The 27,493-nt window shown below is 47.2% G+C and overlaps 3 protein-coding genes across 3 annotated transcripts in view; all 3 read left to right on the top strand.

The window, feature by feature from the left end:
- Positions 1-240: 240 nt before the first annotated feature.
- Positions 241-19,430, top strand: SEC23B (SEC23 homolog B, COPII component). The gene is made up of 20 exons (XM_075496605.1): positions 241-386; positions 2,757-2,992; positions 4,047-4,104; positions 4,733-4,819; positions 5,026-5,262; positions 5,626-5,711; positions 6,536-6,680; positions 7,227-7,385; positions 8,213-8,328; positions 9,531-9,654; positions 10,165-10,245; positions 10,578-10,667; positions 11,471-11,577; positions 11,762-11,915; positions 13,277-13,354; positions 13,649-13,810; positions 14,671-14,757; positions 16,359-16,514; positions 17,746-17,811; positions 18,981-19,430. Exons 2-20 carry the CDS (start codon positions 2,772-2,774, stop codon positions 19,068-19,070), a joined length of 2,304 nt encoding a protein of 767 aa, XP_075352720.1. The 5' UTR covers positions 241-386; positions 2,757-2,771; the 3' UTR covers positions 19,071-19,430.
- A 695-nt stretch (positions 19,431-20,125) lies between these two features.
- SMIM26 (small integral membrane protein 26) lies at positions 20,126-21,857 on the top strand. Its single transcript, XM_075496604.1, has 2 exons — positions 20,126-20,288; positions 21,452-21,857. The coding sequence occupies exons 1-2, from the start codon at positions 20,162-20,164 to the stop codon at positions 21,631-21,633; spliced, it is 309 nt and encodes a 102-aa protein (XP_075352719.1). The 5' UTR covers positions 20,126-20,161; the 3' UTR covers positions 21,634-21,857.
- A 1,387-nt stretch (positions 21,858-23,244) lies between these two features.
- The window catches only part of DTD1 (D-aminoacyl-tRNA deacylase 1), a 32,603-nt gene continuing 28,354 nt past the window's right edge, over positions 23,245-27,493 (top strand). The window contains exons 1-2 of the mRNA XM_075496603.1: positions 23,245-23,329; positions 26,228-26,318. Coding sequence (XP_075352718.1) covers positions 23,287-23,329; positions 26,228-26,318 — 134 coding nt within the window. The 5' untranslated portion in view covers positions 23,245-23,286. The remainder of the gene's footprint in view (positions 23,330-26,227; positions 26,319-27,493) is intronic.

Genomic DNA, 27,493 nt, shown 5'->3' with positions numbered 1-27,493 from the left:
CCGAGCACCCTGAGAGAAGAGCTGCTCCCCCATTCCGCAGCTCGCCCGCCTGTGCCGGTGCGGGAAGGCGACGCCTTCCCCCCCATATTTAGTAGGGGCACCCCGTTTGCCTCTATTCCAACGCTGTACTTGGCGCCCTTAGTCAAGATGGCCTCCCTGACGCCGCCGCCTCGCCATGTTTGGTAGGGTCACGACGCTTCCCCTCCTTCAGAACGGCGCGTAGGGTGCCCTTAGCCAAGATGTCGGCGGAGCCCAGCGGGGGGAAGGCGGGGCGTGCTGGTGCCGCCATCTTGCCTGCGGGCACCCCGTACCGCTGAGCTGGCCTTGCCGGGCGCGCGGGGCCTGCCGGGAGAGAGCGGCGGCGGGGAGCGGCGCGGCGCGGGCAGGTGGGTGCTGCGGGGGGGCGCGGGGGCCCCCGTCCCCTGTGGCCGTGCCTGGGGGCTGCAGGTGCTGGTGTCCCCTGTAGCGGGGCTGGGGGATCAGTGGCGTCCACCGTGGGGGGGCTGGGAGAGTGTCAGTGGCGTCCCCTGTAGTGGGGGCTGGGGAGGGGTCAGTGGTGTCCGCTGTGAGGGAGGCCTGGGGGTCAGTGGTGTCCCCTGTGAGGGGGGGTTGTGGGGGTCAGTGGTGTCCCCTGTGAGGGGGGGCTGAGGGGGTCTGTGGCGTCCCCTACAGCAGCGCTTGCATGGCCATCGGCAGCGTCCACAGAGCAGCGCAGGGGCTCAGCGGCGTCCCCCGGAGCTGTGCCTGGGCGGGGGTTCGGCAGTGTCCCCCGGGGCTGTGCTGAGGGTGCTGGGGCCCGCTGGTGTCCCGCAGGGCAGAGCTGGGGTCAGCCGTGTCCCCCGGGGCTGTGCTGGGGGTCAGCAGTGCCGCCTGTAGCGGTGCAGGGGGTCAGTGCTTTACCCCATGGCAGTGCTGGGGGTCAGTGGCGTAGGGGTCAGAGGTGGCCCCTATGGATTCGCTGGGCATCTGTGGTGTCCTGGGTATGCTTCCTGGTGAAGGGCTGGGGATCTGTGATACCCCCTATGGCTGTGCCGAGCACAGCAGCTGCGGGATCCGTGGTGTTCCCTATAGCACTGCTAGGAAGCAGCAGCATTGCCTATAGCTTTGCTGGAAGGAGTAGGGGTCAGCAGTGTGCCCTACAGCAGATCCCATACGGAGACTGGAATACTACCACCACTCATCTGCTGAGGCTTTGGAAGGGTCCGTCCTCTCCTGGACAGGGGCTTTGGGACCTGCCCGCTACTGGGACGGGTCCTGGAGGTCGCTGCGGGTCTGGGGCCGGAGGGCCCTGCGCTCGTGGGGGGGCTGGCAGATTGGGCAGGCACCCAGCCCTAAACTGGCCCTACACAGCCCTTGCTGGGGTGGGGGTGCCTCCCCTCCTGCCGTCCTGACCCCCAAGCAGGGCCACAGCCCATGCCAAACCCAGCTGGGCAGTCAGAGCTCGGCCCGGGGCAGGGGAGTGGTGCTGGGCTGCAGTTGGAGGAACACGGAGTAAATTTGCACTGCGGTTGCACTGCATACCTGAGATGGCAGGTGTTTATCTTGCTGTTCTGATGTGCGGGATCTTTTACAGGGAGGCTCAGCTCTGACTTTTACCCTGACAGTCTCGTTTGTGGTGGGGATACGTGGCTGAACCCTTCCGTCTGTCCGTCCAGAGGTGGGGGTGGAAATCCAGGGCAATGCCCATGAGCTTGGTTTACATCCTTAATAGCAAGGGCAAAGAAAATGGTGAGAAGTTTGGAGGTTTGTAGGAAAATGTTACACCAAAACTTCTCCTCCTTTGGAGGAGGTGATGCTTCTGATTTCTCATGCCTATGGCCCTCCTGAATCTCCTGCCTGCAGTGATAAGGTAATCCTGGAGCATTTGCAGCTGCAGGTGAGCCTCTGAGCTTCCTTGGCTGGAGTGGGTCATGGTGCTGCTGCTCTTGGCTCTGTGAGTTGCTGCCAGTGGTGTGTGGTGTTTGTGGGCTGGATTCAATGAGTGAGTTTTTTGGTAGGCTTGTGCTTCCTTTTCTCAGAGACATCAAAGGTAATGATGGCCTGGGAGCTCCTGTTCACATATTACTCTGAAGAGTTTAGTAAGGCAATACAGAGAGTGATTTCTCTGGTGTGTTGGGGATATCGCCCTTGAATGGCATGTCTTTTCTGAAGTCTGCTGGACTCTCAGTTCCTCCCTTACTGGGAGTGGGACATGGTGCTGTGCACAGAGGGTGTCTAAAATCACCAAAGACCTTTTTTGACCTTTTTGTCCTGTGTTCCTTTCCCTCTAAGCAGGGCAGGCTGGCAACCAGATGATATTTGTGATGCGTGTTTTGCTCTCAGACTTGGCCTCCTTTTCTCCTGCCAAGGTTTCAGACGAAGGCTTCAGGATGTGTTGCAAGTCTGACCTGTTTTTCTTTACTGACCCAAGTCAGGCAGGACTGCCTTGAGGCCAGCCTGAGGCTGAATGGGTATTGGGATGTTAAATGTGGATCACAAGAAAAAACACTTGCATTCTGGCTTTGACGTCAGATTTTCTTGTTTATTCATTGATTTGGTGGGGTTTTAATTGTCTGGGATGTTGATGAGAGCACTGAACAGAAGAGATTAATGTAGGCACATGGTTCATTTGGTAATGGGATTAACTCATTACAACATATTGGCTTTGTCCTGCAATGTCTTGTGCCTACATGTACTTGGTCTGCTGACCTCCTTTGCAGGACTGTTGTCCAAACAGGTGACTGCTGTCTGAACGTGTATTGCTTATGTCCTTTCAGAGCTTCTGCAGTCCCATGGCGACATACCTGGAGTTCATCCAGCAAAATGAGGAGCGTGATGGAGTGCGTTTCAGCTGGAACGTGTGGCCGTCCAGCAGGCTGGAGGCCACAAGGATGGTTGTCCCCCTGGCCTGTCTTCTGACCCCACTGAAGGAGCGTCTTGACCTGCCGCCTGTGCAGTATGAACCAGTGCTTTGTAGCAGGCCGACTTGCAAAGCGGTGCTCAACCCACTCTGGTATGAATTTCTTGGCTGGGGATGTTAAGAGGGGCTGGATAGTACCTAGTTTTTATCTGAACTTCACTACTTCCTTATTCCCCTCTTTCTCTGCCCAGTGCCTGGCAGCCTCTTTCATTTAGATTTAGTGGGTTTGTTAAAATCCATGTGGTCTTAATGAGATACGTTGAATGCCAGCCTGTTACTAGAGCTGCCAGAAACAGAGGAAAGAGGAGTGCCTTTGGGGAGGCTGTTAAGGCAGAGACGATATGGAAATGGCCAGTTGGCTTACCATCCCAGAGAATTTTGTGGTGAATGATGAAACTTAAAATAAACAAAGATGCCGATCATACTGATATTGTCCTCTGGGCTGTGATGTTCACTTGGCTTCCTGCTTCCTACACATCCTACTGCTTTTAAATCAGTTCCAGTATGAGCATAAAGGTTTTCTTTGAAGTTTTCCTGAGAATTTAAGAGGAATAATCTCGGTTCCAAAATCATGTGATGATCATACATACTTGGAGCGTAGCATTGGGCTGAGAAAAAGCAAGCAAGGCCAGTAAGAGGAAGTAAGAAGAGATCAAGCCCATGAAATCAGAATATGGCCAGCCTTTACTGCACCAGCAGTTACAGGATGTTGTAACGGGCTGAGGAGAGTAAACTCTTTGGGGCAGGGAACAGCCTATTTGTTCAGTGTTTGCGCAGGATCTGGGTGAATGGCTCCTGCTGCTCTGTGACTGGAGTACTTGTGTGCTACAGCTGTACAAACAATAAGATGACTGAGATAAGCCCAAGTATAGTGAAAGAATGATTAGACCCAAGTCTTTGTCTGCCAAAGCCTAAGCTTCAGAGAGCTGTCAGTGGTCCGTCATGCTGAGAAGGCTGGAAGTGGCAGGACTGGATGAGCTAATGGACTTTCTGGCAATAGAACAAGAGTCTGAATCCCTAAAACTCTTGTCGTTCAGGTTGGAGTTCACCTGTTTCTTCCTCAGTGCCGTGAACTAGCACAGATAATTGTGAAGCTGCACTGTAGAATTGTTCCTATAGCTACTAATGCCTCATCTTTCCCTTGCAGCCAAGTTGACTATCGGGCCAAGCTCTGGGCTTGTAACTTCTGTTTTCAGAGAAATCAGGTAAGTTGGAAAGAGCATCAGCCCTTCCATCTTTTCAGTGAATATTTTATTGATGGCCTCCCCTGGCAAAGGATGTTAAGCATAAATTCCACTTTTCTAGATTCCTTCCCTTGGCCTTTTTCTCTTGCTGAACCCAGGCCAGAGTACTTGTTAATGCGTCTGTTTTACCTGACATCTTGTCTATTTTCAGTTCAGTTTTGCCAGTGATTTTACCAGCATGCAGGGCATGGGAAGGAGATAAAGGTGCTATTTTTTCCCATGTGTCTCTAGTGTGTTTTTTGCACTTGACGTTTACTGTTCTTGCCGAGTATGAAATTAATTAGATTTGAGTAGACTTTTACCACCAGAAACTGTCGCATGGCTAAATGAATTTCAGCTAACGCATAGTCACTGCTTTAGTCCTACCTTTTATTTACACCAGATTGAGCAGCTGTCTGTACTGCTGGCCACTTGTTGTCTGTGCTTAGGAAATGGGTCTCTTCTCATGAATTAATCAGGTTGGTGCAGTGGCAGTAAATAAAAAGTTGAATAACCACATCATGAGCAGGGCAGCCTCTGTACTGCAGAGGAGGGCCCTACATTTCTGTCCTGCAACTTCCTTGTCCTAATTTTTTGTTCTCTTTTTCAGTTCCCTCCGGCATATGCAGGCATATCTGAAGTCAATCAACCAGCAGAGCTTATGCCTCAGTTTTCAACAATTGAATATATAGTGCAGGTAAATCAATCATAGACAAGTTTGAAGCCCCCAGAATTGTCTTGTCTGTGACAAATTATGTATGTATGAGATTCAAGATAATGCAAATAAATAACATTTCTGCAAAGTGCTTACAATAGGGCTCATTTTGTTCCTTGATTGGAGGCATTATAAAGTGTCACCTGGCATATGCACTCACCTAGCAAATCCATCTCTTTCCCCATTAGCGAGGCCCGCAGACGCCATTGATCTTCCTGTATGTTGTCGACACATGCTTAGAAGAGGAGGACTTGCAGGCACTGAAGGAGTCCCTCCAGATGTCTCTAAGTCTGCTGCCTGCTGATGCTCTGGTGGGGCTTATCACTTTCGGCAGAATGGTCCAGGTTCACGAGCTGAGCTGTGAAGGTATTTCCAAGAGCTATGTGTTCAGGGGCACAAAGGACCTGACAGCTAAGCAAATACAGGTATGTTCTGCCATCTGTTAGGCCTGTGGCTTGTTCTTGTTAGCTGTGTTTACACCACTGCTGGTCTTTCAAGCTCTAGGCTCTTGGGGAGGAAGGAGGGTTCAGTGCTCTTAACTGTTAGCCTGTTTCCCTCTCAGTGTCCGTCCTGTCTTTTAATTCCTTGGAAGCTTGTCCAGGATAGAGTTTGTGTATCTCGCATAATGGACCCATTGATCTATTCCTAATGGGAGTTCAAAGATTAATAATTTCACAGATTTTCATGTATTTAATGCTACAGTATTGCAGGCCTCAGGGTATATTGCTTGACAGCAAATAATATGTTTAGTGTTTGAATAGTACATCTCTGCCTCCTCTTTTCTCTAGGATATGCTTGGGCTTTCAAGGCCAGCTGTCCCCATTCAACAGGGAAGACCTCTTCAAACTCCAGAGCAACCTGTTATTTCAAGCAGGTAAGCTGCACCAGCACAGCAGAAGAGCAGGGCAGATGTTTTATGCCCCTTTGGGGTCACGCTTCTAAACCTGGGTTTCCCAAGAGGAGTCTTTGTAAGAAGATTTAAATGGTATTGTCTTGTCACAGTTATTTCCCTACATCAAATGATATGTACGGATGGGATGTACTAGAGCTGCAGGCAATGTATTAGACTTCTATAGTATCTTGGTTTTGCAGTTGCAAGAACATGATTGCCATTCAGGCTAGATTTCTACTTGAAAAACAGAGAGTAGCTGTCTTTGGAAAGCGTATTGCTCAGGAGTCGTTTGGAGCAAGGGCCTGTCTTTTTGATTGACCAGCCCATGAGGGGCCTGGTCTATGCATAACAATCCTACATACCACCTCCTAGCCCCTGACCCAGCAAGTCGAAAAAATGATTGACAGGCAAGCAGTGACCCCTGAACTCTTCAGTGACCCCTGAACAGTAAAGCTGTATTTGCCTCAGTTGAATACAGTTTTCTCTTTCTCAGCTCCTCTTTTTCAGTGGCAGCTCTTGTGCGTTTTGGTAGACTAAATCACCATTGAAGTTCTTTCCTGTGCTTTTTATAACTGCCTTCTTGTCAGTTCCTGATGTCTTGCTTTGATCAATTTTTTTATTTTGCACAGGCCTGTTGTCTTGGGAAGTTTGGGTGTAGGAAGGGAACATGCCATGTGACTTTTTGCTTCTGATAACTATCTCAGTGCAATTTATGTGTGCCAGGAACAAAGAACTTTCTTTCTTCTCTAAGCTGAAAGGACTTGTAAGTCCAGTCCAGGAAAACATTTTATTTGATTTTTTTGCAGGTTTCTGCAGCCAGTACATAAGATTGACATGAATTTAACAGATCTGCTTGGAGAACTGCAAAGGGACCCATGGCCAGTGACCCAGGGAAAGAGGCCTTTACGTTCCACTGGAGTAGCTCTTTCCATTGCTGTTGGCTTATTGGAGGTACCCTTAGTGCTGTTGTTTGAGATGAGCTGGTCAAAGTAAGCACCTGGCAGTCTTTGCTGAGACATGTGCAGCTGTCAGTCCAGCTTGGGCTGCAGAGGTGCAATTGGTCTCTACTGACGTTTGACATGAATTAGCACCAGCTGGTGTAGAGTGGGCAGGGAGTTTACATCTAAATGGTAAAATATGCAGGTGTGTTAAGGTCTCTGGTTCTTGTGCGTATTGCCATGTGGAGGTGATGCCATGCACTGGGTCTATCTGAGGCTCATCTAAGATGTAAGTAAAAAGAACAGGAACTGCCTGCTTCCTGTTACGAAGCCATGAAGCTTGATGTAGCTTGAGTCTAAACTTGAGAGTGCTGTAACTGTCAGGAAATGCATTGCTATTGATCAAGGCGGCCTCTAGCAGAGACAGATGGCATTGCAGAAACACATTCAGATGCTTCTCTAAAGAAAGGATTGTTGCCATTTAATCAGTCTCTCCCTTTTGTTTCCCTTTTTTCTTTTTTCACTTTCTCTCTGATATAAGTCTTTATTTTTATTTCAGGGCACATTTCCAAACACAGGGGCCAGAATAATGCTGTTTACAGGTGGGCCACCAACACAAGGACCAGGCATGGTGGTAGGAGATGAACTGAAAACACCCATCCGTTCGTGGCACGACATAGAGAAGGACAACGCAAGGTTCATGAAGAAGGCCACCAAAGTAGGTGCTAGTGCCTGCTGGGTGTGTTTAAAAACAAAACTGAATATTGTGTCAGAACACTAAATGGGGGAAAGGACATAACACAAACCTACATACACTGCTATGTTGACAGCTGTCCAATGTCCTTCCCCAGGGAACAAACATATTCCATTCTCTTGATGTGGGAACAGCATGTCCAGATATTTGCATGGTTGTCCTTGAAGTGCCTGAGCCTTTTGTGTACGTTAAATTGTGAGAATGGTCAAGGGAAGGATAAAAAAAACTTCCTCCTAGTTACTTCTCCAGCACAGTCTTGTGCCTTCTCAGAGAAAGAAGTATTTCAGTATTGTTTCTTAGCTGATGGTAGGTGGAGAGTTTGTTCATCAACATCATTGTATCTCCTTCTGTGGAGGAAAAAACCTGTCTTCCAAGAATTGGTCACTTCCAGAAAGCCTCCTTTGTCTTCCTGGCATATGAAACAACAGTTAAAATAGTTACAATGTCAGGCATGAAATGTGCCTGTCAGCTTAGAGGAAGCAGTATGACACCTGTTCTCTTAACTGTCACCTGGAACCTTTGGGTTTCCACTTGGTTATCACAGACAAAGATCCCATGCAATTCATGCACTCTCTGTATTTACAACATGCAACTCAAGCTCATCCAAGTGCAAACATCCTAGGAGAGAGAAGTGTGCTCCAGCAGAGCAGTAAGAGCAAACAGGTGCTTTCTTACTACAGCACTGGTAATTGCTTCATTTGTACCTTGTGTTTCACGTGTTGGCCTCAGCTGGAGAGCAGAAGAAAAATTGCCCGTTGCGGCATCCTAAACACTGTGTATGTTTTCCCCAGCACTTTGAGACTCTGGCTAATCGCACTGCAGCCAATGGGCATTGCATCGACATCTATGCCTGCGCCCTGGATCAGACTGGACTGCTAGAAATGAAGTGTTGTGCAAATCTCACCGGGTATGTTCATAGCAGGAGACCACAAAGTTGGCACCTGTATTTTTTTTTTTTGGAGGGGGAGACCAGTTCAGAAAGCAGTTAAGTTTGCTGTCAGGGCAAAAGGGTGAGATTTTTATTGTTCTCTTCTAAACTGTGGTTTGAATTTGCCAGGAATTATATGGCAAACCTCCCCTGATCCCAGTCCACATTTCTGAAGTCTCAAAACAGCATGTGAATTAGCACTGCTGGTAGAAAACTCCATGTCCTGCTTTGAGAAAGGTATTCTAAAGCATGGTGCAACATGTCTTTTGCAAATGCCTTCTGCCTCCTTGGGAGATAGCAAGTATCCTTTCCAGAACTGATGGGATAGAGATGCTGTACTTTGTGGTATGTGCATGACTGAAGTGCCATCCAAAGAGCAGAGCTTCGGGCATGGTGGGTAGAAGCTTTCCTTGTGTGGACCAGATTTTCTCTACTTAACAGCTCGCTTGCACTTTCTCCAGGGATTCTTGGCTTCCCTGGATCTAGTTTTAAGTGACGTCTCTAAGGGGTAAATGTCCGTGTTTCATATTGATGAAAACCTTATGGTCTCTGTGAGGAATGCTGTCTGCTAAACCGAGCCTTTTAGGCACTCATCATGTCTTTTATTGGCCTTCTAAAATCTGCTGCATCTAGGGACCAAAGAATGGTTTGGGAAAATGCAAGGTATTTGTAAATAATCACATAATCCTCAGTAAGCAGAAGAGAGGTTGTTTGACCCTTTGGTTGTGTTACTAAGCCCCATCGATCAGGCCTGGGTTTACCAAGGCACTTAGGGGAGGCACCGCACAGACCCATGCACCCATCCTCATGCTGCAGCGGTGCAGCCATCCTGTCTGTAGTGTGGGTGGTTCCAGCTGTGAACCCAGCCCTGCTCAGGGGAAGCAGGCTAAGCAAAGCTCTTTTCTGGGTTGAGATGTTTCTAACATGAGCATTTTTAAGGCAGCTAGAAGTACAGTTGAGAAAGCAAGCTGGCAAAGATGGAGCATTAACTTGTCTGGCTTTGGAGGAGGCATCCGTGAATCTGCGTTCCCTGATGTGAATTCTGCCTATGCAAAGGCATGCTTTCAAACAGTTTCTGCATGTGTTTGCATGCGTGAGAGTTGGAAGAATGTATCCTTTGTGCTTTACTTCTAGTTCCCAGTTGCTTCAGTTCCCTTGTGTATTGTTTTTTTCTTTCCCAGAGGACACATGGTGATGGGGGACTCTTTCAACACTTCCCTCTTCAAGCAGACCTTCCAGCGGGTATTTAACAAAGGGTTGAACGGGGAATTTCGGATGGCTTTTGGTGCAAGTTTGGACGTGAAGGTGAGAGATTAGTTTCATTGGATAACATTAACTGGGAAATACAAGTGCTGTTCATTCAAAAGTTGACTAAGTATCTGGGGTGTAGAAAATTCTGTATGTTTGAGGTCAGCCATAGTGCCTGTTTTGGGAGAAGCACCGTACTGGAGTGAGTGGAGGGATTTTTGTTTGAAAGCTTATTAAATTTGTGGGGTTTTTTTGCTTTCTTTTGTTTTTTTTTTAAAAAAAGAAAAGGCAGCTGAGCTCAGCCTCTCCTCACTCAGCAAGGAACATTTCATACTCTCTTGTGGTCACTATAAATATGCCTTCATTATTAAAACGTGACTATGTAGATTCTCTTACATTCACTACTTGTAGCAGTAGGTGATCAGGGAAAGTAGTGAGAGGTATGTTCCCTGACAGCCATGTGTACGCATCATCTGATCAAAGCTGATTTAGTCTGCGTGTATTCTATTTGACTGACTTGATTTAAAAAAAAAATCAAAACCCACAACTTTTTTTACCTTGTTCTAGACCTCTAGGGAGCTGAAAATTGCAGGAGCTATTGGACCATGCATATCCCTGAATGCTAAAGGGCCATGTGTCTCTGAAAACGTAAGTTTCTGATGTGGAAAAATCTTTAATAAAGAAGTGAACAAACAGTGCAAAGTTTCTGTCTAGACCTACAGCTGAGCTAGAATGTCAGAGTTTTCAAGGAGAAGAACAATTTGGAAACACCCCTAGGAAAAGACAGTCTTTCCTAGACGAAATTCTTGCCCCATAAGGCTTTCTTTTAACTGTGTGTCCTTCAGTAACTTCATTCACACCCAAAAGATAAGAAATCTAGAAGGCCTGCTGTAACTTGTACCTTTAATCAGAATTTAACATAAGCTTGCCTTACGTGCAGCTAGAGACAAAAATGCTGCTTTCTTTCCAATTCTGTGCAGGAGCTTGGAATTGGAGGAACATCTCAATGGAAAATTTGTAGTCTGGATCCCAGCACAACTCTGGCCATTTACTTTGAAGTGGTAAATCAGGTCAGTCCTGGCTTCTCTCTTTTTTTCTTGTTTGTTGGTCGTCCTTTTTACACACCAAAGTATTTGTTTGTAACAGGGCCAGGAATGCAATGACATCCCTTGTGTTGCAGATGGATGGTTGCAAAGCAACCAAGTGTTTTGTGCCAAAGAAATAGTCTTAGAGGTTGTTTTCATATGCATAAATTGCCTAATATTTTTGTTCTGTACGAAACCTGCATTCTTTCCTTGTCTTCTTCCTATGGTATTTATTTAACAAAGAAGAAGTTGTCTTTTTGCCAGTAGGTGCTGCGAAGAATAAAAGTATAAATACCTTCAAATTCTTGGAGATTTGGCCTTCCAAGTTGTAATAACTTGATGGCTCAGAAGCAACTTTTGGCTGGGGAAGTTTCTGAGCATGTGGCAGCTAGAAGCTAGGAAGGCCACCCCAGAGGAATTCTATTCCACGTGTGTCTGTGTCTTCTCTGCTGTGTGGGCTTGTTACTGTTGGGAATAGGATGGCAGACTTGCAGGACCTTAGCTCAGACCTTGTACTGCCATTCTTATGTTCATTGCTATAGAGGTGGTAAGTTGCAGTTGTCCTTTAAGGGACAAGCTGATAAAGTGTCAGGCACAATACTGAATGGGCCCAGCACCACTTGACTCTGAGGGCTGCTGGAAAACACAACACTAACAGATGTCTCTCTTCTCTGGTCCATCTCTAGCTTGTACTTATTCTGTGATTGCTCAAATAATGCCCTGGATTTCTCTGTAGTGTACATAGTTATGGAAGCCTGTTTTGAAGGTTTACCTTGTTTCATTTGCAGCACAATGCACCAATACCTCAGGGAGGCAGAGGGGCAGTGCAGTTTGTCACTCAGTATCAACACTCCAGTACGCAGAAACGCATTCGTGTCACCACCATAGCCAGAAAGTGAGTATCTCATGCCAGTTCTTTGGCAGAACGGCAGAAGCTCAAGCTGCAGTTTTTGCTGGAATTTTTCTAGCTTTTTGTTGCATACATTGGTCGCAGATTATTTGGTACAGGGAGTCTGAATTTGGGTTTGGTTTTGCTGAAAGTGAATGCGTGTAGCACTAACCCTTTACTAACCTTATAGTTGGGCAGATGCACAGAGTCAACTCCAGCATATAGAAGCTGCGTTTGACCAGGAAGCAGCTGCTGTGCTGATGGCACGACTGGGAGTGTATAGAGCTGAATCTGAGGAGGGACCTGATGTTCTGCGATGGCTGGACAGGCAGCTGATCAGACTGGTAAGACCAATAGACTACAGTTGGACATGTTCTTGGTTTTAGTAAAAATGGTCTCTGGAAATGAAAATGCCATTCTTTTTCCAGATTGACTTGCTTCATTTGTGCTCTGATCACAGTGCCATAGTTGTAGTACACAATAGCTTAGAAGCCACTATGATTGCATAGGTAAACATCCCATCATGCCGAAAGGGTTAAACCTGTGATTAAGGAAGTGACAGTGAAACACAGAATAATGCAGGTGGGAAGGGACCTCTGGAGGTCTCTGGTTCAACCCCCCCTACTCAAAGTAGGCCCAGCTTTGAAGTTAGAGCAGGTTGCTCCAGGTCTTGTTCAGCTGAGTTTTGAAGATCTCCGAAGATGGAGTTTCTCTTGTTTGATCACAGTCACTGTGATTTGGTTTTTTTCTCCCTTTTCTTCCCCCCGCCCCCTGAATTTCCATTTCTCCAGCTACCTATCAGGTAGCTGTAGACAGCCATATGACTCCCTGATCCCACGCTTCACCAGGCTGAACAAACCCAGCTTCTTTAGCCTCTCTTTTACATGAGGTGCTCCAGCCCCTGACAGGCTTTGTGGCCTCTGCTAAACTCACTGCAGTATATCCATGTCTGTCTTGCACTGGGGAGCACAAAACTGGACACAACATTCAGATGTGGGCTCACCAGTGCCAAGTTCAGGGTAATAATCACTTCCGCAACTTCATATTGTCTCTTTCTTTGAATTTCACAAGGCTGAATTGCCTAAATTGCTTCTGGCTTTTTCCAAACACCCATGTGGAGCTGATACTAACAGATATGGCACATCAGACACTGAAAAAACAGGGCCAGTATCAAATAAAGATTTGAGCACCAAAACACACATGGGCATGCTGAAATGATTGCGGAGTCATTTATAGTTAAATTGCTAAAACCATTGATACTTCTTATTTTCAGTGAAGCAGTTGGTGAAATGCCAGGCTGCTGCTGCTCTAGAAGGAAGTAGAGTTGCTGCAGAAGTGTTTCGTACCGTACAAAGCAGCTTAGGTATAATATAGCACCACTGATTTAATGGAAAAAATTGGGTAGTACTAGAAGCACTATTTCTTTCATTCTTAGATAATTTCAAATCTAGATTTAATATATGTATAAAAATAGATAAATTGATTGAATCATTGTTCTCATTCCAGTAAGATACAGAAGCCACTGACTTAAAGAAAAATAAGGTTTTTTTACTTGTTATTGTCACTTTCATGCCTTGGTTGCTCTCTTTAAAAACAAGCAAAAGAACACCCTTCCAAAAAAAAGTGTTAATTCTAAAAAAGAAGGGGGAAAAAAAAGGATAAAAAAAGAGAGAGATAACCAAAGTATCCATTTTGCTTCCAACAGTGTCAGAAATTTGGACAATACAACAAAGATGATCCCAACTCCTTCAGATTGTCAGAATCATTTTCTTTGTATCCCCAGGTAAGAACTTCACTTCCCACAGCTGTGGGAAAAGTGTGCAAGGGTGAGTGAGAGTGATGATAAAACATCTTGTACCATTTCTCAAATTCAAGAGGGGAGGAACGGATGCTTTTTTAATTTGGTGGGCTGGTCCTGTAGTTCAGTCCTGCAAATGACTAATAAGGGAAGAACTCTGAGGAGTTAATAAGCAGTAGACTTTTTTCCAAAGAACTTGCTGTCGGAAAGATTTGACTTGGGTGCAGAAGTTTTGGCAACTTGGTGACATTTCTCTTCTCACTCATCTTTCTGGTGCAGTTCATGTTCCATCTGCGACGATCCCCATTCCTGCAGGTCTTCAATAACAGTCCAGATGAATCTTCTTATTACCGCCACCACTTTGCTAGGCAAGATCTGACCCAGTCTCTCATTATGATCCAGCCCATCCTTTATGCTTATTCTTTCCATGGACCTCCTGAGGTGAGTCCCTGTTTAACAGGAAGAAGTAGAACAATCCAAAATAATGAGTATTCAGTCAGAGTAACACTATTTCAGCAAAAAGGCCCCTATATATTTTTTGTAATCAAGGAAATTATTAAAGGATGAAATGGGGCAATGTAAAATATGAATTGTGTTTTCAGTAAGCGTACAGCTTTGATTAAAAAACAAAACAAAACAAAACAACAAAACCACAAAAAAAGTCCCCCAAAACAACCTCCCCAACCCCTCTCCCCACCAAGCCACAGCCCCCGCCCCCCAACATCCGGTGAATATTGCAGCTGTCAGTATCACTTTTGCTTCTCTGCCAGAGGCTGCCATCTCCACTGTGTAAGTCAGCAAGCTGCAGCCCTTCCAGGTCATAATCTCCCACCAGCTGCTTGTTTTCAGTTGCTTATGCAGCAGGGTTTAACTATGTGCAAGTATTCAGTGGACAGACACGGATTCCGTTATACTGACAGCTTCCTTGAAAGGAGTGTGTCTGTCAGGAAAGAAACGCAGGAGCTGCTGGAGTAACACTTTGAAAACTTCTTGGCAACATTTGCCAGAGTTCACGTGTTATTCCTTATTATTCTTGAGATACTTTTGTTCAAGATCATTTCAAATTAAACTTGGATAGCCATGGAAATTGCTCTCTTGCATCCTGTGCTTCATACAGCAGCCGATAACCTGCTGCTCCATTCAGTGATGCTGTAGGAGGCTGACCGTGCTCTGCAAGGTGTTCACATGGACTGAGCAGCCGTTGGTGGAGTCGCATCTATACGGGCAGGGCTGAGCAAGCTGTTCGGCCCTACAGTTCTGAGGGCTTACTGGTGCCTGACTTTCTTCTTTATTTTCCCCAGCCAGTGCTTTTGGACAGCAGCAGTATTCTTCCTGACAGAATCCTACTGATGGATACTTTCTTCCAGATAGTTATCTACCTTGGTGAGGTACAGTGAAATACGTTCTCTTTCTCTGTTTGCACTCCCTCCCTCCTGCCATGCATGCAGACAGTGCCACTGGTAGTATAAAAAGAGCTGCTGGCAAAGCCCACACTAGCATAGTGACATCGTATGCATGCTGCCAGTTGTAATACAATGACCACACAATCTCACTTAACAAAAAAGTCCTACTGGAGTCACTAAGGATGTGTTCTGCACTGAGGAATAGCTGTCATGTTAGCTTGGTAATGAAGATGGTCCCTTACCATGCCTGGAAAAGGACAGAAAAACTTGAAACTAAGCAGGGTAGAGAGCTGCAGTTTGATTTTCAGAAACGTGACGTACTTGGTTGCTGGATTTTGACATTTAAATACTGCTGCTTTTAAAGAAATCAGTTACAAATTTTTCCAGTTTTTGCTTTAAAATATTGGACATTTTTGACAGTTGCTCCTATATTCCTTCCATCGTGACTGAGGTTAGTGCTTAGGTACTGGCCACTTCTGAACATCCAGATTTATACCAATATCCAAAGCCTTGGCTTTCCAGTGCCTCTTCAGTATGCAGACCTGTAGATCTGTATTTCAGTCCTGTCAGGTTTTGTAAGGGAGCAGGATTGCTACTGTAGCTGCAGAATGGAAATGTCTCACCCCCTAAAGTAGTTATGGGGTAAGGGATGAAGAGGAAGGTGGCTTTCCACTTTTTTCTCTAGAAATCTCCCTGTTCTTTGATGCCTTTTTCCCCCTCATATCCTTTATAGTCTTGCTTGGGGAGTGGCCCTCATCCAATTTCTTTGACCTAAACATGGCATCAGGTTGGAGTAGTTTAAATAAACCCAGCTTGGTTTATGGTCAAACATTCCTATTAGTGAAACTTTTTGGGACGCATTTTAACTCTTCCTTTTGTTTTTGAACTAAGCTACTTCATTTAACAACTGCTATTAGAGTGCTTGAAGTTTGGCATGATAGTTTGCGGCAGCTCCATTATTAGCTCCCGACTTCACTCCGTATAGGATTTTTTCCCTTTGAGAAGTGAGCAGGGATACCCTGCTCCGGTACCCTGCAGGGATACCCGATCGATGTGAACAGCGGTTGAACGCTTGAGTCAACAGTGACAATAAGTCTTCCAGAGTTAAGTTAAACAGTTTCTACCTACTGTTGCAGTAAAATTTAGACAAAGGAAGAGCTAAGTATGTGATCTGTGCATGTACAGAGCAATTGTTAGGTACATAGTTAGGTACCTTGAAAATACTGTAAGGCAATGGCTGCTTCATTTAAGACCAAGTCAGATTCAAAATGTCAGTGATTTATAAATGCTTTGTGTTTCTATGTTGGTGCAGGCTGAAACATAAAGGCTTGAAGATCACTTTCAACGAATTGCTCTTGCACTGCACAAACTGCTACCAGCTTTTGTGTTGAGTGCCTGTTCTTAAGTTCAGGAACAGACAGAAACGAAATAATGTTATTGCCAGAGTAGTGAATGTGTGCATTTGCCTTGTGCTCTGTAAGCAGAAGTACATGTAACATTCTGCTGCCTTAAGATGTGCAGGTTAAAAAGGGGAGGCTTGCAGACATCTCTACTATTTTTTCATTTCCTCCCTGTCCCGTCAATAGACTATTGCACAGTGGCAGAAAGCTGGTTACCAAGACATGCCTGAATATGAAAACTTCAAGCACCTACTGCAAGCCCCACTGGATGATGCCCAGGAAATCTTGCAGACTAGATTCCCAATGCCACGTTACATCCACACTGAACATGGGGGCAGTCAGGTAAGGAGGTTTATTGAGGAACTCTTTCTGTTGTTGAATAGAGCAAATACCTGTCTCTTTCTGCTATACTAAAAGGTTCTGTAAGTTAAATGCGGTGGTAATTTAGCTCTTCAGAGTATAGAGCTTACATATTTTCTCATGAGCTCTTACTACAACATTGTCTTTTAATAAGTCAGTCACTCGCTGGATATGCTTTTGAAATCTGAGGATGGAAAAAAAACTGAAAAAGCCAGCTTAATTATCTTGTTGTTCCCCAAAGAGGTGGGAAAGGAATGATTTTGCTACATATCTAAACTTACGCAAGACAGGGAGTGCAGTTAGCTTGCTAGGACACTAAGTTATGCTGAATGATTGACCATCTGTTCCTTTATTCTCAGATGTTGAATGAGGAGATAAAATAGTTCCTATTTTTGCTCTTCCTGGAATTGCAGTTGTGCACTGCTTGTCTGTGTCTGGCTTGTTTGTGGCAGTGAAGAGGCAGGAATTGATGCTCCAAAACAAAAATTTGGTATTCATTTCTGATGCGACAGTGTTAATGCTGGTTCTCCACTGACCTGTTTTCTAAAGAGCAGATAGGAGCATGCAGCAGTGCTGGCGACATGCCCGTGGTGCATGGAACCAGAGCTGCCCTACCAGGCGAGCACCCCTCGCTGTAGCAGAGCACTCTGTGCCCCTTGGAGAGAGTTGGGAGATAATGTGTTCCCTTTCCAAATGGAGGTGCCCGTAGAGTACTGCCGCCACCTTGTGGTAAACTAACTCCAAAGTCATAGCAGGGAAGGGAGCGCAACCAGCACAAATTCCTGCTCTTGTTTTGAGAGGATAGGAAGATGCTCAGAGTTTTTAACCTGATTCCCCCCTTTCCCTCCGCCAAGGTTTCTTCCAATTTGTAAATTTTTTTAAATTTGTAAAGCAATTTGTAAAATTATAAGGCATTTAAGCAATACTGTTGTCTCTGCCCTATGGGAGTCACAGTGGAGTCATAGTATCCCTTATTTATCCTTGCAGAACACACAGCCATTCAAAGTACGCAGATGCTTGCTTTTAAGTCCAGAAAATTGTCTGTGGAGCAGGGCTGTTTCTGGGCTTGAAACCTGTTTAAGTTAAATTAGTACCTTGCTTGCAAAAGCAGAGGAACATCGTTAGTTGTGCATCTAAGGCAGTAAGAAGTCTTGAGGGAGCTGACAGATCTGTTGTTTTACAAAACTACTTCTCTAACATTTTGTCTTAATAGGCCCGGTTCCTCTTGTCTAAAGTGAACCCTTCTCAGACCCACAATAACCTCTATGCATGGGGACAGGTAAGCAACGGAAGAGCGGCTCATGTTTGGGAATACTGTAAAATGTACATTTACATATTTGTCTACGCAGTAGCCATCTTGTTTCAACACATGGCCACAAACTGTGAGCAGGATACATTTGTCCTCTGTTTCTTACCTAAGAGCTTTTTGCAGGCATATGTGACTGGATTTGAAAATCTTACAGTGCTTTGCAGTGCAAGGAAACAAGATTATTTCTAGGTACCAAAGGATCTGATAATGGAATTACCAGCTGAGACTGCAGTAACTGTAGCATTTTAAAAGACACAACTGATTTATTAGATTTGACTCTAAAGCTTTGGCAGGTTAGATTTTTACTCAACCTGCTTATTCAAGTCCATGGTTGTTGGTAAGATAAACAGTACTGGTCGGGAGCACTAGATGACAAGATAATCAGAATACAGTTTTCAAGCCTGGATGACTAAACTCATGTTCCTGTTCTTGTACTGAATCCTCCCAAATTTTCAGCAAAATCCAGTTGACTTTGGGGCTTTTTCTCAATGGATCGAAGGAATGGCTGTCCAAATAGAGGTGCTGCCACAACAGCTCTGTACCTCAGCAGCTTGATGGCAGGAGATGAGTGGTGTCCACAAGGAGTGCTTTGCCCCTTTGATCTCCCTTCCTGTATCCCAGCTATACGTGGGGCACAGGCAGGCAAGGAGAATTTTCTGGGGTGCCTGCTACTGAAGGAAGCAGCTAATTTGATGTAGAATATGCTCTTACAGGTCTCAGATGACCTGATGTAGAAATTTATCTTCACCCTTTCCTACAAATATGATTTAAAACTCTTAGGTCACAGTGTATTTAGTGTTCTGTAAAAAGTAACTATGGATACATACAGATCTAATTCATCTGAGAATACTAGACTATCCTTTCTTTACCTTGTTTTGTAGAGCTTTGGGCAGCAAAATTCCTAATGCTTTAGAAAGAAGAGAGTTTCTTTCTTCCAGTAGTTCAGATTGCACTAGAGGATAGTGTCAGTGCTGTTGCCAAAGAGTAGCATCTTTCCACTGGATCTGTCCTTTGCAGCAAAAAAAGGTGGCTGATTCAGCAGGCAGTTAGTTCAGAGTGCTGACATCTTATTTGCTTTCAGTTAGTTCCCAGTGTTAACAACACTACTTTAGGCTCACCATTTCTTTATTTTTCTGCAGGAATCAGGAGCTCCAATCTTGACAGATGATGTTAGTCTCCAGGTATTCATGGACCATCTAAAAAAGCTGGCAGTTTCAAGTGCATCATGACTTTGATCTAACCGAGAAGCAAGAACAGAGGAGTTACATAGATCATGTTCATGACAGAAGTGGAGCAATTTATTTACATGTCCTTCTCTCTCTTTTAGACTTAAGGTTTTTAAGCGTGAAATGAGGTAAATATTCGGGGAGAGTTTTGTACTTGGCCCTCCTAGATATTAATTTATTTGTATTCCCTTTTGTCTATATTCTGTTTACATTTTTCATACGTTGTAATTGGGGCTAAAGGATGTTTCAGCCAATATAGATTTTAACAGTCTTTATCTTAATTTTTAATGTTGTGTGTTTTTAAAAGGTGTCTTTTAGCAACCAGGGACTGTATTAATTAAAATAAAACTGGGTAAGAGCATTCCTATTTAGTGCTATCCCTAATTCAGCTGTATGTGCAATGGACTTGACCTGCCTCCTTTTCATTTTTGGAAACATTAACACTGGGGTACATACATGCTATTGAAAATAATTTCGAGGAGCTGCTAAAGATAAGACAGTGCAGAGCAAGAATTAAGTGGTGAATGCTTTGACAGACGCAGGGAGGGGGCGAGATGTACAACCCCTGCTTTGAGAATGACGGCGGTGTGCTGAAGCGTTACCTTTGTGTCACCGTGACACAGGGCCTGAACCTCAGCCCCTCCCTTCTCTCGCTTTAGCACAGCATTAATAGACTTGGAACTGACAGGAAAACCGGCGATGCAGCTGTTGCTAACTCGGGCTCTGCACCTGAATCAGCCCATGTCGCGGTGGGCTGCATCGCCTCCCCGCCCCCCTAACCCCTCTCCTCCCCCCCCCCGCGTCAGTCGCGGAGCTCCCGCCCAAACTCGTTTCTCAGCCGCGGCCGTGCAACCCGCTCGCCCCTCTGCCTGCCGTGAGCCTCCTAGCGCAGGCGGGCGCTGTGTTTCCCAGGAGGAGCGCAGCTTTTCTGCTATCGGAGCAGCAGGCGCCCCGTCCCCTCCGCCATCTTCCGGCGGCTTCCGCCCCGCAGCCAGAACGCATGCGCGCCACGGGTCCTCCTCCCGTTACCGCGCTGCCTGCCGCCCGATTGGCGGCGGGGCCCGACCAATGAGCGCGGGCGTTGCTGGGGGACGATGCGGGCGGCGGTGTGGAACGCGCGGGCCGCGCTGCTGTACTCGCTGGGCGGCTGGACCATGCTGGGGGCCATGCTCCACTACAACTCCAGCAGGGGCGGCGGCGCCGAGAGCGGCGGTGGGCCCGGTACGGGCTAACGCGGCCCCGAGTCCGGGGGCGCCGCCTGGTGACCCTCGGCGGGGCGTGGTGGCGGCGGCGGGTGCGTGACGTGGCGGGGGGCGGGCCTGGCCGAGGGGGCGGGGCTTGGCCGATGGAGCGCCGGGCCGGGGGGCGGGGCTTGGCTGGGGGCGGGGCTTGGGCACCCTCCAGGGCCCGGGGGACAAGCGCTGCCGGCGGCGGGGTTCCCCCAGCCCCGGTTCCGGCTGTTCCTCGGCCGAGGAAGGCAGCGTCGGGTGCTGCCTGCGCTAAACTACCCCGACAGCCTGCCTGCCTGCCTCTCGGGGCTCTTGGAGCTGCGCGGCTGCGGGGTGCGAGGGCTCTGCAAGGGGCGGGTGAGCTCTCAGGGCCCGGCAGGGCACCCGAGGCGGGCTCCGGCTGGCTCGGTGTGCGCCCAGAGCCTCCTGGCATCCCGAGGAGGTTCACCCTGAAGGAAGATAAATCCCGTGTTGATGGGAAAAGCATGTGCTCTATCTCTGGTGACGGGAACAGGGTCTAGACCCTTTCCAACTTGTTGCTTTTATTTGCACTGTGGGAAAGGTTCGAAGCTGCACCAGGGGAGGTTCAGACTGGACATCAGGAAGAATTTCTTTACCGAGAGGGTGGTCAAACCCTGGAACAGGCTTCCTAGAGAGGTGGTCGATGCCCCAAGCCTGTCGGTGTTTAAGAGGCATTTGGACAATGCCCTTAATAACATGCTTTAACTTTTGGTCAGCCCTGAGTTGGTCAGGCAGTTGGACTAGGTGATAGTTGTAGGTCCCTTCCAACTGAAATATTCTCTTCCCTCCCTCTCCCCTGTGTTCCTCTTGCTCTTCCTCAGCAGCCTGCTGCTTATTAAGGTGTGGTAACATGGAGCTAGCTGTAATGTGGGTAACTGGGAAGCCAGTTGTTATTGTTGCTACTGTAGTACTCATACTAGTCCAGTACCAGTGCAGCAACCTAACTTACCCTAGTAAATCACTTTGTCTGTCTACACAGTCACCAGATCTTTGTTACCTATTTCTCAGAACTTGAGAAGAAACAAAAAGACCACCAAATGCTTATGTGGATGCTGTTTTGCCATGATGAAGGGATGAAACCTTTTTATTGCTATGCTCTTTTTTTTCTCCCCATTTACCCCCTCTGTTCCTTAGAGAATGGAAGTGATCCTCAGGCAAACCAAGCAACCCGCAAGGAAGTATACACTAGAGAAATGTTAGGATTACAAATGACAACAGTAGTAACATACAAGGACGTTCCACCTCCTATTACTCGACTGCTCAGGCATGTGAAGTCATTCTTTGATTCTAGTGGCAGCCCTCCTCCTGAAAATTGAGTGGTTTGGAAGCTCAGAACTTTGTGCTGGATCTGGCTTGCCCGAGAAAGTCATCCTGGTGCCTGGCACGAGACTGTCGGTGGAAAACTTTCTCTTGCATTGGTGAAACGACAGCTTCATCTCTGACATAACTTCACAGAACTGGCAAACCACCTCGTCTGCTCAGATCACTGCTGTTCTTTGCATGTGTATTCAACTTATTAAATGCAAACTGGGTTGTGAGACGTTAATGAATCTGCGTGCTGCTTGGTGTCCTGGGTCTGACGGTCTGACCAGGTGGCTGTTGCGGCTTTTTTGTGAAGTTGCTTTCCCAGCTGGTGTGCAGGACGTACCTGGGTGATCTGCGATCCCCTCCTCAACTGATCAGCTCTGAAATGGATGCTTGAAGAACGATGAGTAAACGGGAAGGAACGCGGTTTAACCTTTGGGGTACGAGAGTTGTTAATTGTCCTTCAAATAAAAGCTTACAAAAGATGAATTACAAGTGCAGAAATACTACTGTAAGCTGAAAACTTACTAAGTTAAGTTTTACTAAGTGCTCCAGGCCCTCCACCAGGCCCTTCTTTCTATAGTTGTTTCCCTGATCCTTATACATGCTACCTCCCCCTGTAGGGTACTGCCCCCCAGCTGCTGTGGCTGCAGGTAACTTCATTCTATAGGGTTTTCCTTACTCCTTATGGACATCACCTCCTTTCACAGGAAGCTGCTCCTGGCCACTGTTTTCTATAGGTGTTTCCTCCATGTTCTCTGGCTGCTGACCCTCATTGTTATAGGGGCTCCCTGCAGCCACCACTTCCACTTCTAGAAGGCTGCCCCAGGTCCCTGCTTTCTCCAGGGGCTTCCCCCAGTCCCTGTAGACACTGCCTCCCCTCAGAGGAAGCTGACCCCAGACCCTCCACAAGCAGACCTTCCTTTCTGTAGGGGCTTCCCCCTGCACCTGCAGATGCCTCCCTGTTTCTATAGGGGCTGCCCACTGTCCCGGTAGCCTTTTCTAGGACACCCCCCCCACTGGTCTCTGTAAGGTCTCCCCACAGTACCTACAGACACCACCTTGCTGTATAGAAAGCTGTCTCCAGCCCCTCTGCCCACACACCCCAGCTTCTATAGGGGCTTTTATACCACATGAGCCCCAGCCCATGCGCCTACAGACCCACCTTTATGGGCTCCTGCAGTCCCTACAGCCACCACCTCCTTTTCCAGAAGGCTCTTCCCAGCCACTAGTTTCTATGGGCACGCCCGCCGTGTCCCTATAGGCATTCCTATAGAGGACGCCGCTCCGGTTTACCTGTATTTGCTCCTTTCTGTAGGCGCCCACCCAAAAAGGACCCTATAGGCCCCAACTCCCTTGAGAGGAAGGGAGACCCTCCACATGCAAACCACCTGTAAACACCTCGCCTGCCTCTACGCACACCTCCCCCGTTTCTATAGGCGCTTCCTATAGGGGAAGCCCCTACAGGCACCGCTTTGTGCCTATGCTATGCTATACACACTCCCCGGCCTTACAGCGCGGGGAGGCTGCGGCAGTACCTCCCAGCCGCCAGGGGGCGCTGTGAGCGGCGAGGGCCAGCAGGGAGCGGCCGCCGTTGCCTAGCGCCGCCGCCTTTGCCCCCCCCCAACACCGGCGCCGGGCCTGCGCTGCGGGGCCGCGCCACCATGAAGGCCGTCGTCCAGCGGGTGGCCCAGGCCAGTGTCACAGGTCAGTGTGCCGCTACCAGGAGTGTCACCGGGGCCGGGGGAAGGGGGAGGCGGGGGCGGGCGGAGCGTGGCGGAGCCACGCTCCGCCCGCCCCCGCCTCCCCCTTCCCCCGGCCGGGCCTCCCTTCCCCGCCTCGCTCCCCCACCGCGGCCTCCAGCGCTCCCTCAGCGCCTTCCCCTCAGTGCCGTCCACTCCTCGCGTTGCCTGTGTGTGTGTGTGGGCAGCGCCATCCCCCTCGCTTTCTCCCACGGCTGACGTGCGTGGGCGGTCGTCCTCCCCCCCCCACTCCTCGTCCCCCTGCGTGGGTTTGACGTGGGTCGGCTTGCTTTGCTTGTGTTGCCGGCGTGTGTCGGCAGTGCCGGCCCAGTCGCCTTCTCCCGTGGTTTGCGTGTGTCATCTGTATAATGAGAGTTGCCTCGTTGCTTGCATGGGCTGGCAGTCCAGTTGCAGTCGCCTCCTTGAGTGGCTTGCACGCATTGACGCTACGGTCACAGTCATCTTGCATTGCTTGCTTGTGTTGGCAGGGCTGTCCCGAATCCTGCCGCACATTGTTTTGCATGTGTTGGCAGTGCCATCCGTCCCAGTTGCCTTCTCTCGTGGCTTGCATGTGCTGCCGCTACAGTCGCAGTTGTCTTGCATTGCTTGCATGTGTCAGCAGTGCAGTTGTGATCACCTTCTCCTATGGTGCTTATGTGTTGGGCACTATAATAAGAGTTACCTCCTTGCATTGCTTCCGTGTGTCAGCAGTGCCATCCCAGTTGCCAGGGATGCGGTTTGCATGCGTTGGCACTATAATCAGAGTTGCTTCCTTGCATTGCTGTCGTGTGTTGGCAGTGCAGTTGTAATTGCCTTCTTGCGTTGCTTGCATGTGTTGGCACTACAGTCGCAGTCATCTCCTTGTATTGCTCATGTGTGTTGCCAGTGCCGTCCCAGTTGCCTTTGCCTATGGTTGTCTCTACAATGAGAGTTGCCTCCTTGTGTGGCTTGCATGTGTTGGCACTATAATTCCAGTAATCTCCTTGCATTGCTTGCTTGTGTTGGCAGGCCTGTCCCGATTACTGTTGCGCATTGCTTGTGTGTGTCGACAGAGCCACCCCAGTTGCCTCCTCGCATGACTCGCACGTGCTGGCACTACGGTCACAGTTGCCTCTTTGCATTGCTTGTGTGTGTCAGCAGTGCAGTTTCGGTCACCTTCTCCCATGGCTTGAATGCGTCGGCACTATAATCAGAGCTGTCTCCATGCGTTGCTTGCGTGCGTCGGCAGTGCAGTTGCAATCGCCTCCTTGCATGGCTTGCATGTGCTACCACTACCGTTGCAGTCATCTCGTTGCATTTCTTGTGTGTAGTGGCAGTGCCATCCCAGTTGCCTTCTCCTATGGCTTGCATACATCAGTACTACAATTGCAGTCGCCTCCTTGCATTGCAGGTGTGTTGGCAGTGCAGCCTGGCTCACCTTTTCGCGTCACTTATGTGTGTCGGCAGTGCTGTCCCAGTCACCACCATGCATTGTTTGCGTGGGTTAAGGAAGCCAGTGATAGCCCTGGTGCTTGCTTAGCTGCCAGTAGGAGTGGTGTGTCCTGATGGTATGTCCCTGCTGTTGCACCAGGTGGACCTTCTGTGTTCAAGATGCTTAAAATCCCCAATAAGTTTGCATGTGAGGCAGTAAGTGTGCCTGCTGTGGGGCCCAGGGGCAAGGTGGTGTGCAGCAGGATAGCCTGCACGTTAAATAAATAGCTTCTCTGCTTGTGTGTGGCTGGTAAGTAAGCATCGGAAGAGCATGCCTGTGAATAAGTAAGGAGCACAGCTTTTGTGCACAGCTGGTACTGCGGGTACAATAGTGGTCAGACCCCATCAGCACTGGGATTGTGGCTGACTTATTGCAGCATTTCTGGGTAGAATTTAAACTGTTGTTTCTGGCTGTTAAAGAGTGTGAGATGTCCCTCTGTGAGGGAGATAGTGCTATGCTTAGCAGGAGGATAAGATTTCTGAGCTGGAGGGCTCATACCCAGATCAGATGGAAAGGAAGAGGTTTTGGGAGGAGTTTTCGCCCCTGGTTTGATTCTGCCCATTAGGTAGTGCCCAGATCTGGCCACTGGTGCACAGACACAAGCTTTCAGCTTTCCCTGGGGGCCTGCTCTGCATTCATTTTACAGGATGTTTGGGTCTTTTTTTCCCAGTTGCATGAACCTGGATATAGGGTAGCTGGTAGCTGGTGCTGGTGCTTATCTCAGTAGCTGATGCTTATCTCAGTTTTAAGACCTCATTTAAATATTACTACAGTCATCTCAAGCTAAACCATGTTAAGATAATTTAAATTAAGATAATTTAAAACATTTCTTAGGAAAACACAATGGATCTGCAATGGTTTGTGTTTTATGGTAAATGTCATTAAAGAGGTTGTGTTCCCAACTAGGAGGGTAGAATTTGCAGGTTGTTAAAAGTCTTGTTTCAAAAAATCCATGAGGACTATATCAAGTAGAAATCACCTTTTCACAACTAATGCAAAGTATGTAGGGAGTGGTGGAGTAGAGAAATTGAGTACACTTATTGATATCAACCAGGTGGATAATTTTTACAAGGATTGGAGAGAGTTCTGCCACCTCTCTGATTTGCACTGCTGATCCAATTGTAGTAAAAAAATCTTTATACAGTGTTTTTAAAAGCTGGAGTAAGTGTCTTAAGCTAGTCCCTCACAAATAAGTCATGACATTGGGAAGACTTTTGAAAGAGGGCTTGTATGTGATCTTTACTCTCTAACAAACTTAAGACAGAGAAGAAGGGTTTAGAATGATGTTTTCTTTGGCGGTTGTGTGGTTGTCCGCTGAAATCAGTACTTACCTGTGTCATAAAATGAGACAGTGCATTTAGCCTTACTTTTCTTTTTTCCCCCCTTCTCCAGTGGGTGGTGAACAAATAAGTTCAATAGGACGAGGCCTCTGTGTGCTGCTGGGCATTTCTTTGGAAGATACGCAAAGAGAGCTGGAGCACATGTAAGTCGCATATTTACTTTTGCCTTGTACTCTTTTATTTGTGCATTTCTGACACTGAATCAGTGATATCTGTTGGGAAACTCAGGTTTGCTTGTTAGTTCCTCTTCAGATTTTACCTTGAATACAGGTTTCTTAATTAGAGTTTTCTTTTATGTTCCATTGAGAAAAATCTGTTTCCATTCCCTGTCTACGTGTTTTTTATCAAGAACAGACTCAAAAAGGAAGAATCAACATGTTGAATTTTTCTGCTCTCCCTTTTTTAAATGTCTGTCCTTTTTACTGTATGAATATACCATGAAGGACTCCATCCTTCAAGGATGGGATGTATCAGAAACTTCAAACTTTCATTTTAGCTTGCACATGAGAAGTTTTGTTCTTCCAAAAGGCTGGATAGTCTTGTCAGTTACTTTTCTGTAAAAGTGAATTAAGTTTGGCAGCCTGGAGGGCTGGCTCTGGCCATCTTTTCCATAGTCAAAAAATACTGTAATTCAGCTAGCAAACGCATGCAAGAGAGAGTTCTTCAGGGGCTTCTTCTGTCTCCTTCAGACTGTTCATTGTTCTAGGGCTGACCTCAGTTCATATGAAGGCAAAGAAGAAACAGGTAATAGAGCTAACTGATGTCAAGAAGAGGAAAGGCTCAGGCAGTGAATAGAGAAGAATGTGAGCGAGGGTGAAAACAACCCTTAGCAAATGCGGAAGAGAAAGTAGAGAGTGGGGATGTGAACTAAAGATCTCCAAAGATCTCACATAAACATGTGAAACTTGCAGAGAATTGCAGCAAAGCTGAAGGTGTTTTTATTATGATATGCTCCATTGGCTTGCCTTACTGTTTGCCTCCTCAGCGTGTAACATTTGCTCTATTGTTGTTTCTCATTTCTGCCTTGGTGAATGTGAAAGATGCTTCTGAATATTGCAAGCACGTGATCCAGAGCGACTGTGTTGGCAGCACCAGGTTGTTTTTGGATGACTGACGCAGGAAAGGCAGGAAGCCAGCATCTGAAAAAAAGGAATAAAAGAAATGAGTTTAACCAGGCTTTTCAAGTCCTATTGAAGGAAACTTTAGCAATCCTGTAAATGGAACAACAAACATCTTTTTCATTAAAACACAGCACTGACGATGATTTAAGCCTATGTGCTGGGGCCTTCTAAGGCTTTTAACCATCTACTTCATTCAG

The sequence above is a fragment of the Mycteria americana genome, chromosome 3 (assembly GCF_035582795.1).
Source record: "Mycteria americana isolate JAX WOST 10 ecotype Jacksonville Zoo and Gardens chromosome 3, USCA_MyAme_1.0, whole genome shotgun sequence".
Taxonomy (NCBI): domain Eukaryota; kingdom Metazoa; phylum Chordata; class Aves; order Ciconiiformes; family Ciconiidae; genus Mycteria; species Mycteria americana.
Note: the sequence above shows the minus strand (reverse complement) of the source record. Positions and strands in the feature narration are given on the sequence as shown.

Coding starts and splice junctions, on each gene's coding strand:
- SMIM26 (XM_075496604.1), top strand. CDS start 20,162: ATGCGGGCGGCGGTGTGGAACGCGCGGGCCGCGCTGCTGTACTCGCTG. Junction 20,289..21,451: donor CGAGAGCGGCGGTGGGCCCG/GTACGGGCTAAC, acceptor TCTGTTCCTTAG/AGAATGGAAGTGATCCTCAG.
- SEC23B (XM_075496605.1), top strand. CDS start 2,772: ATGGCGACATACCTGGAGTTCATCCAGCAAAATGAGGAGCGTGATGGA. Junction 8,329..9,530: donor TGTTGTGCAAATCTCACCGG/GTATGTTCATAG, acceptor TTTCTTTCCCAG/AGGACACATGGTGATGGGGG. Junction 13,355..13,648: donor CATTTTCTTTGTATCCCCAG/GTAAGAACTTCA, acceptor TTTCTGGTGCAG/TTCATGTTCCATCTGCGACG.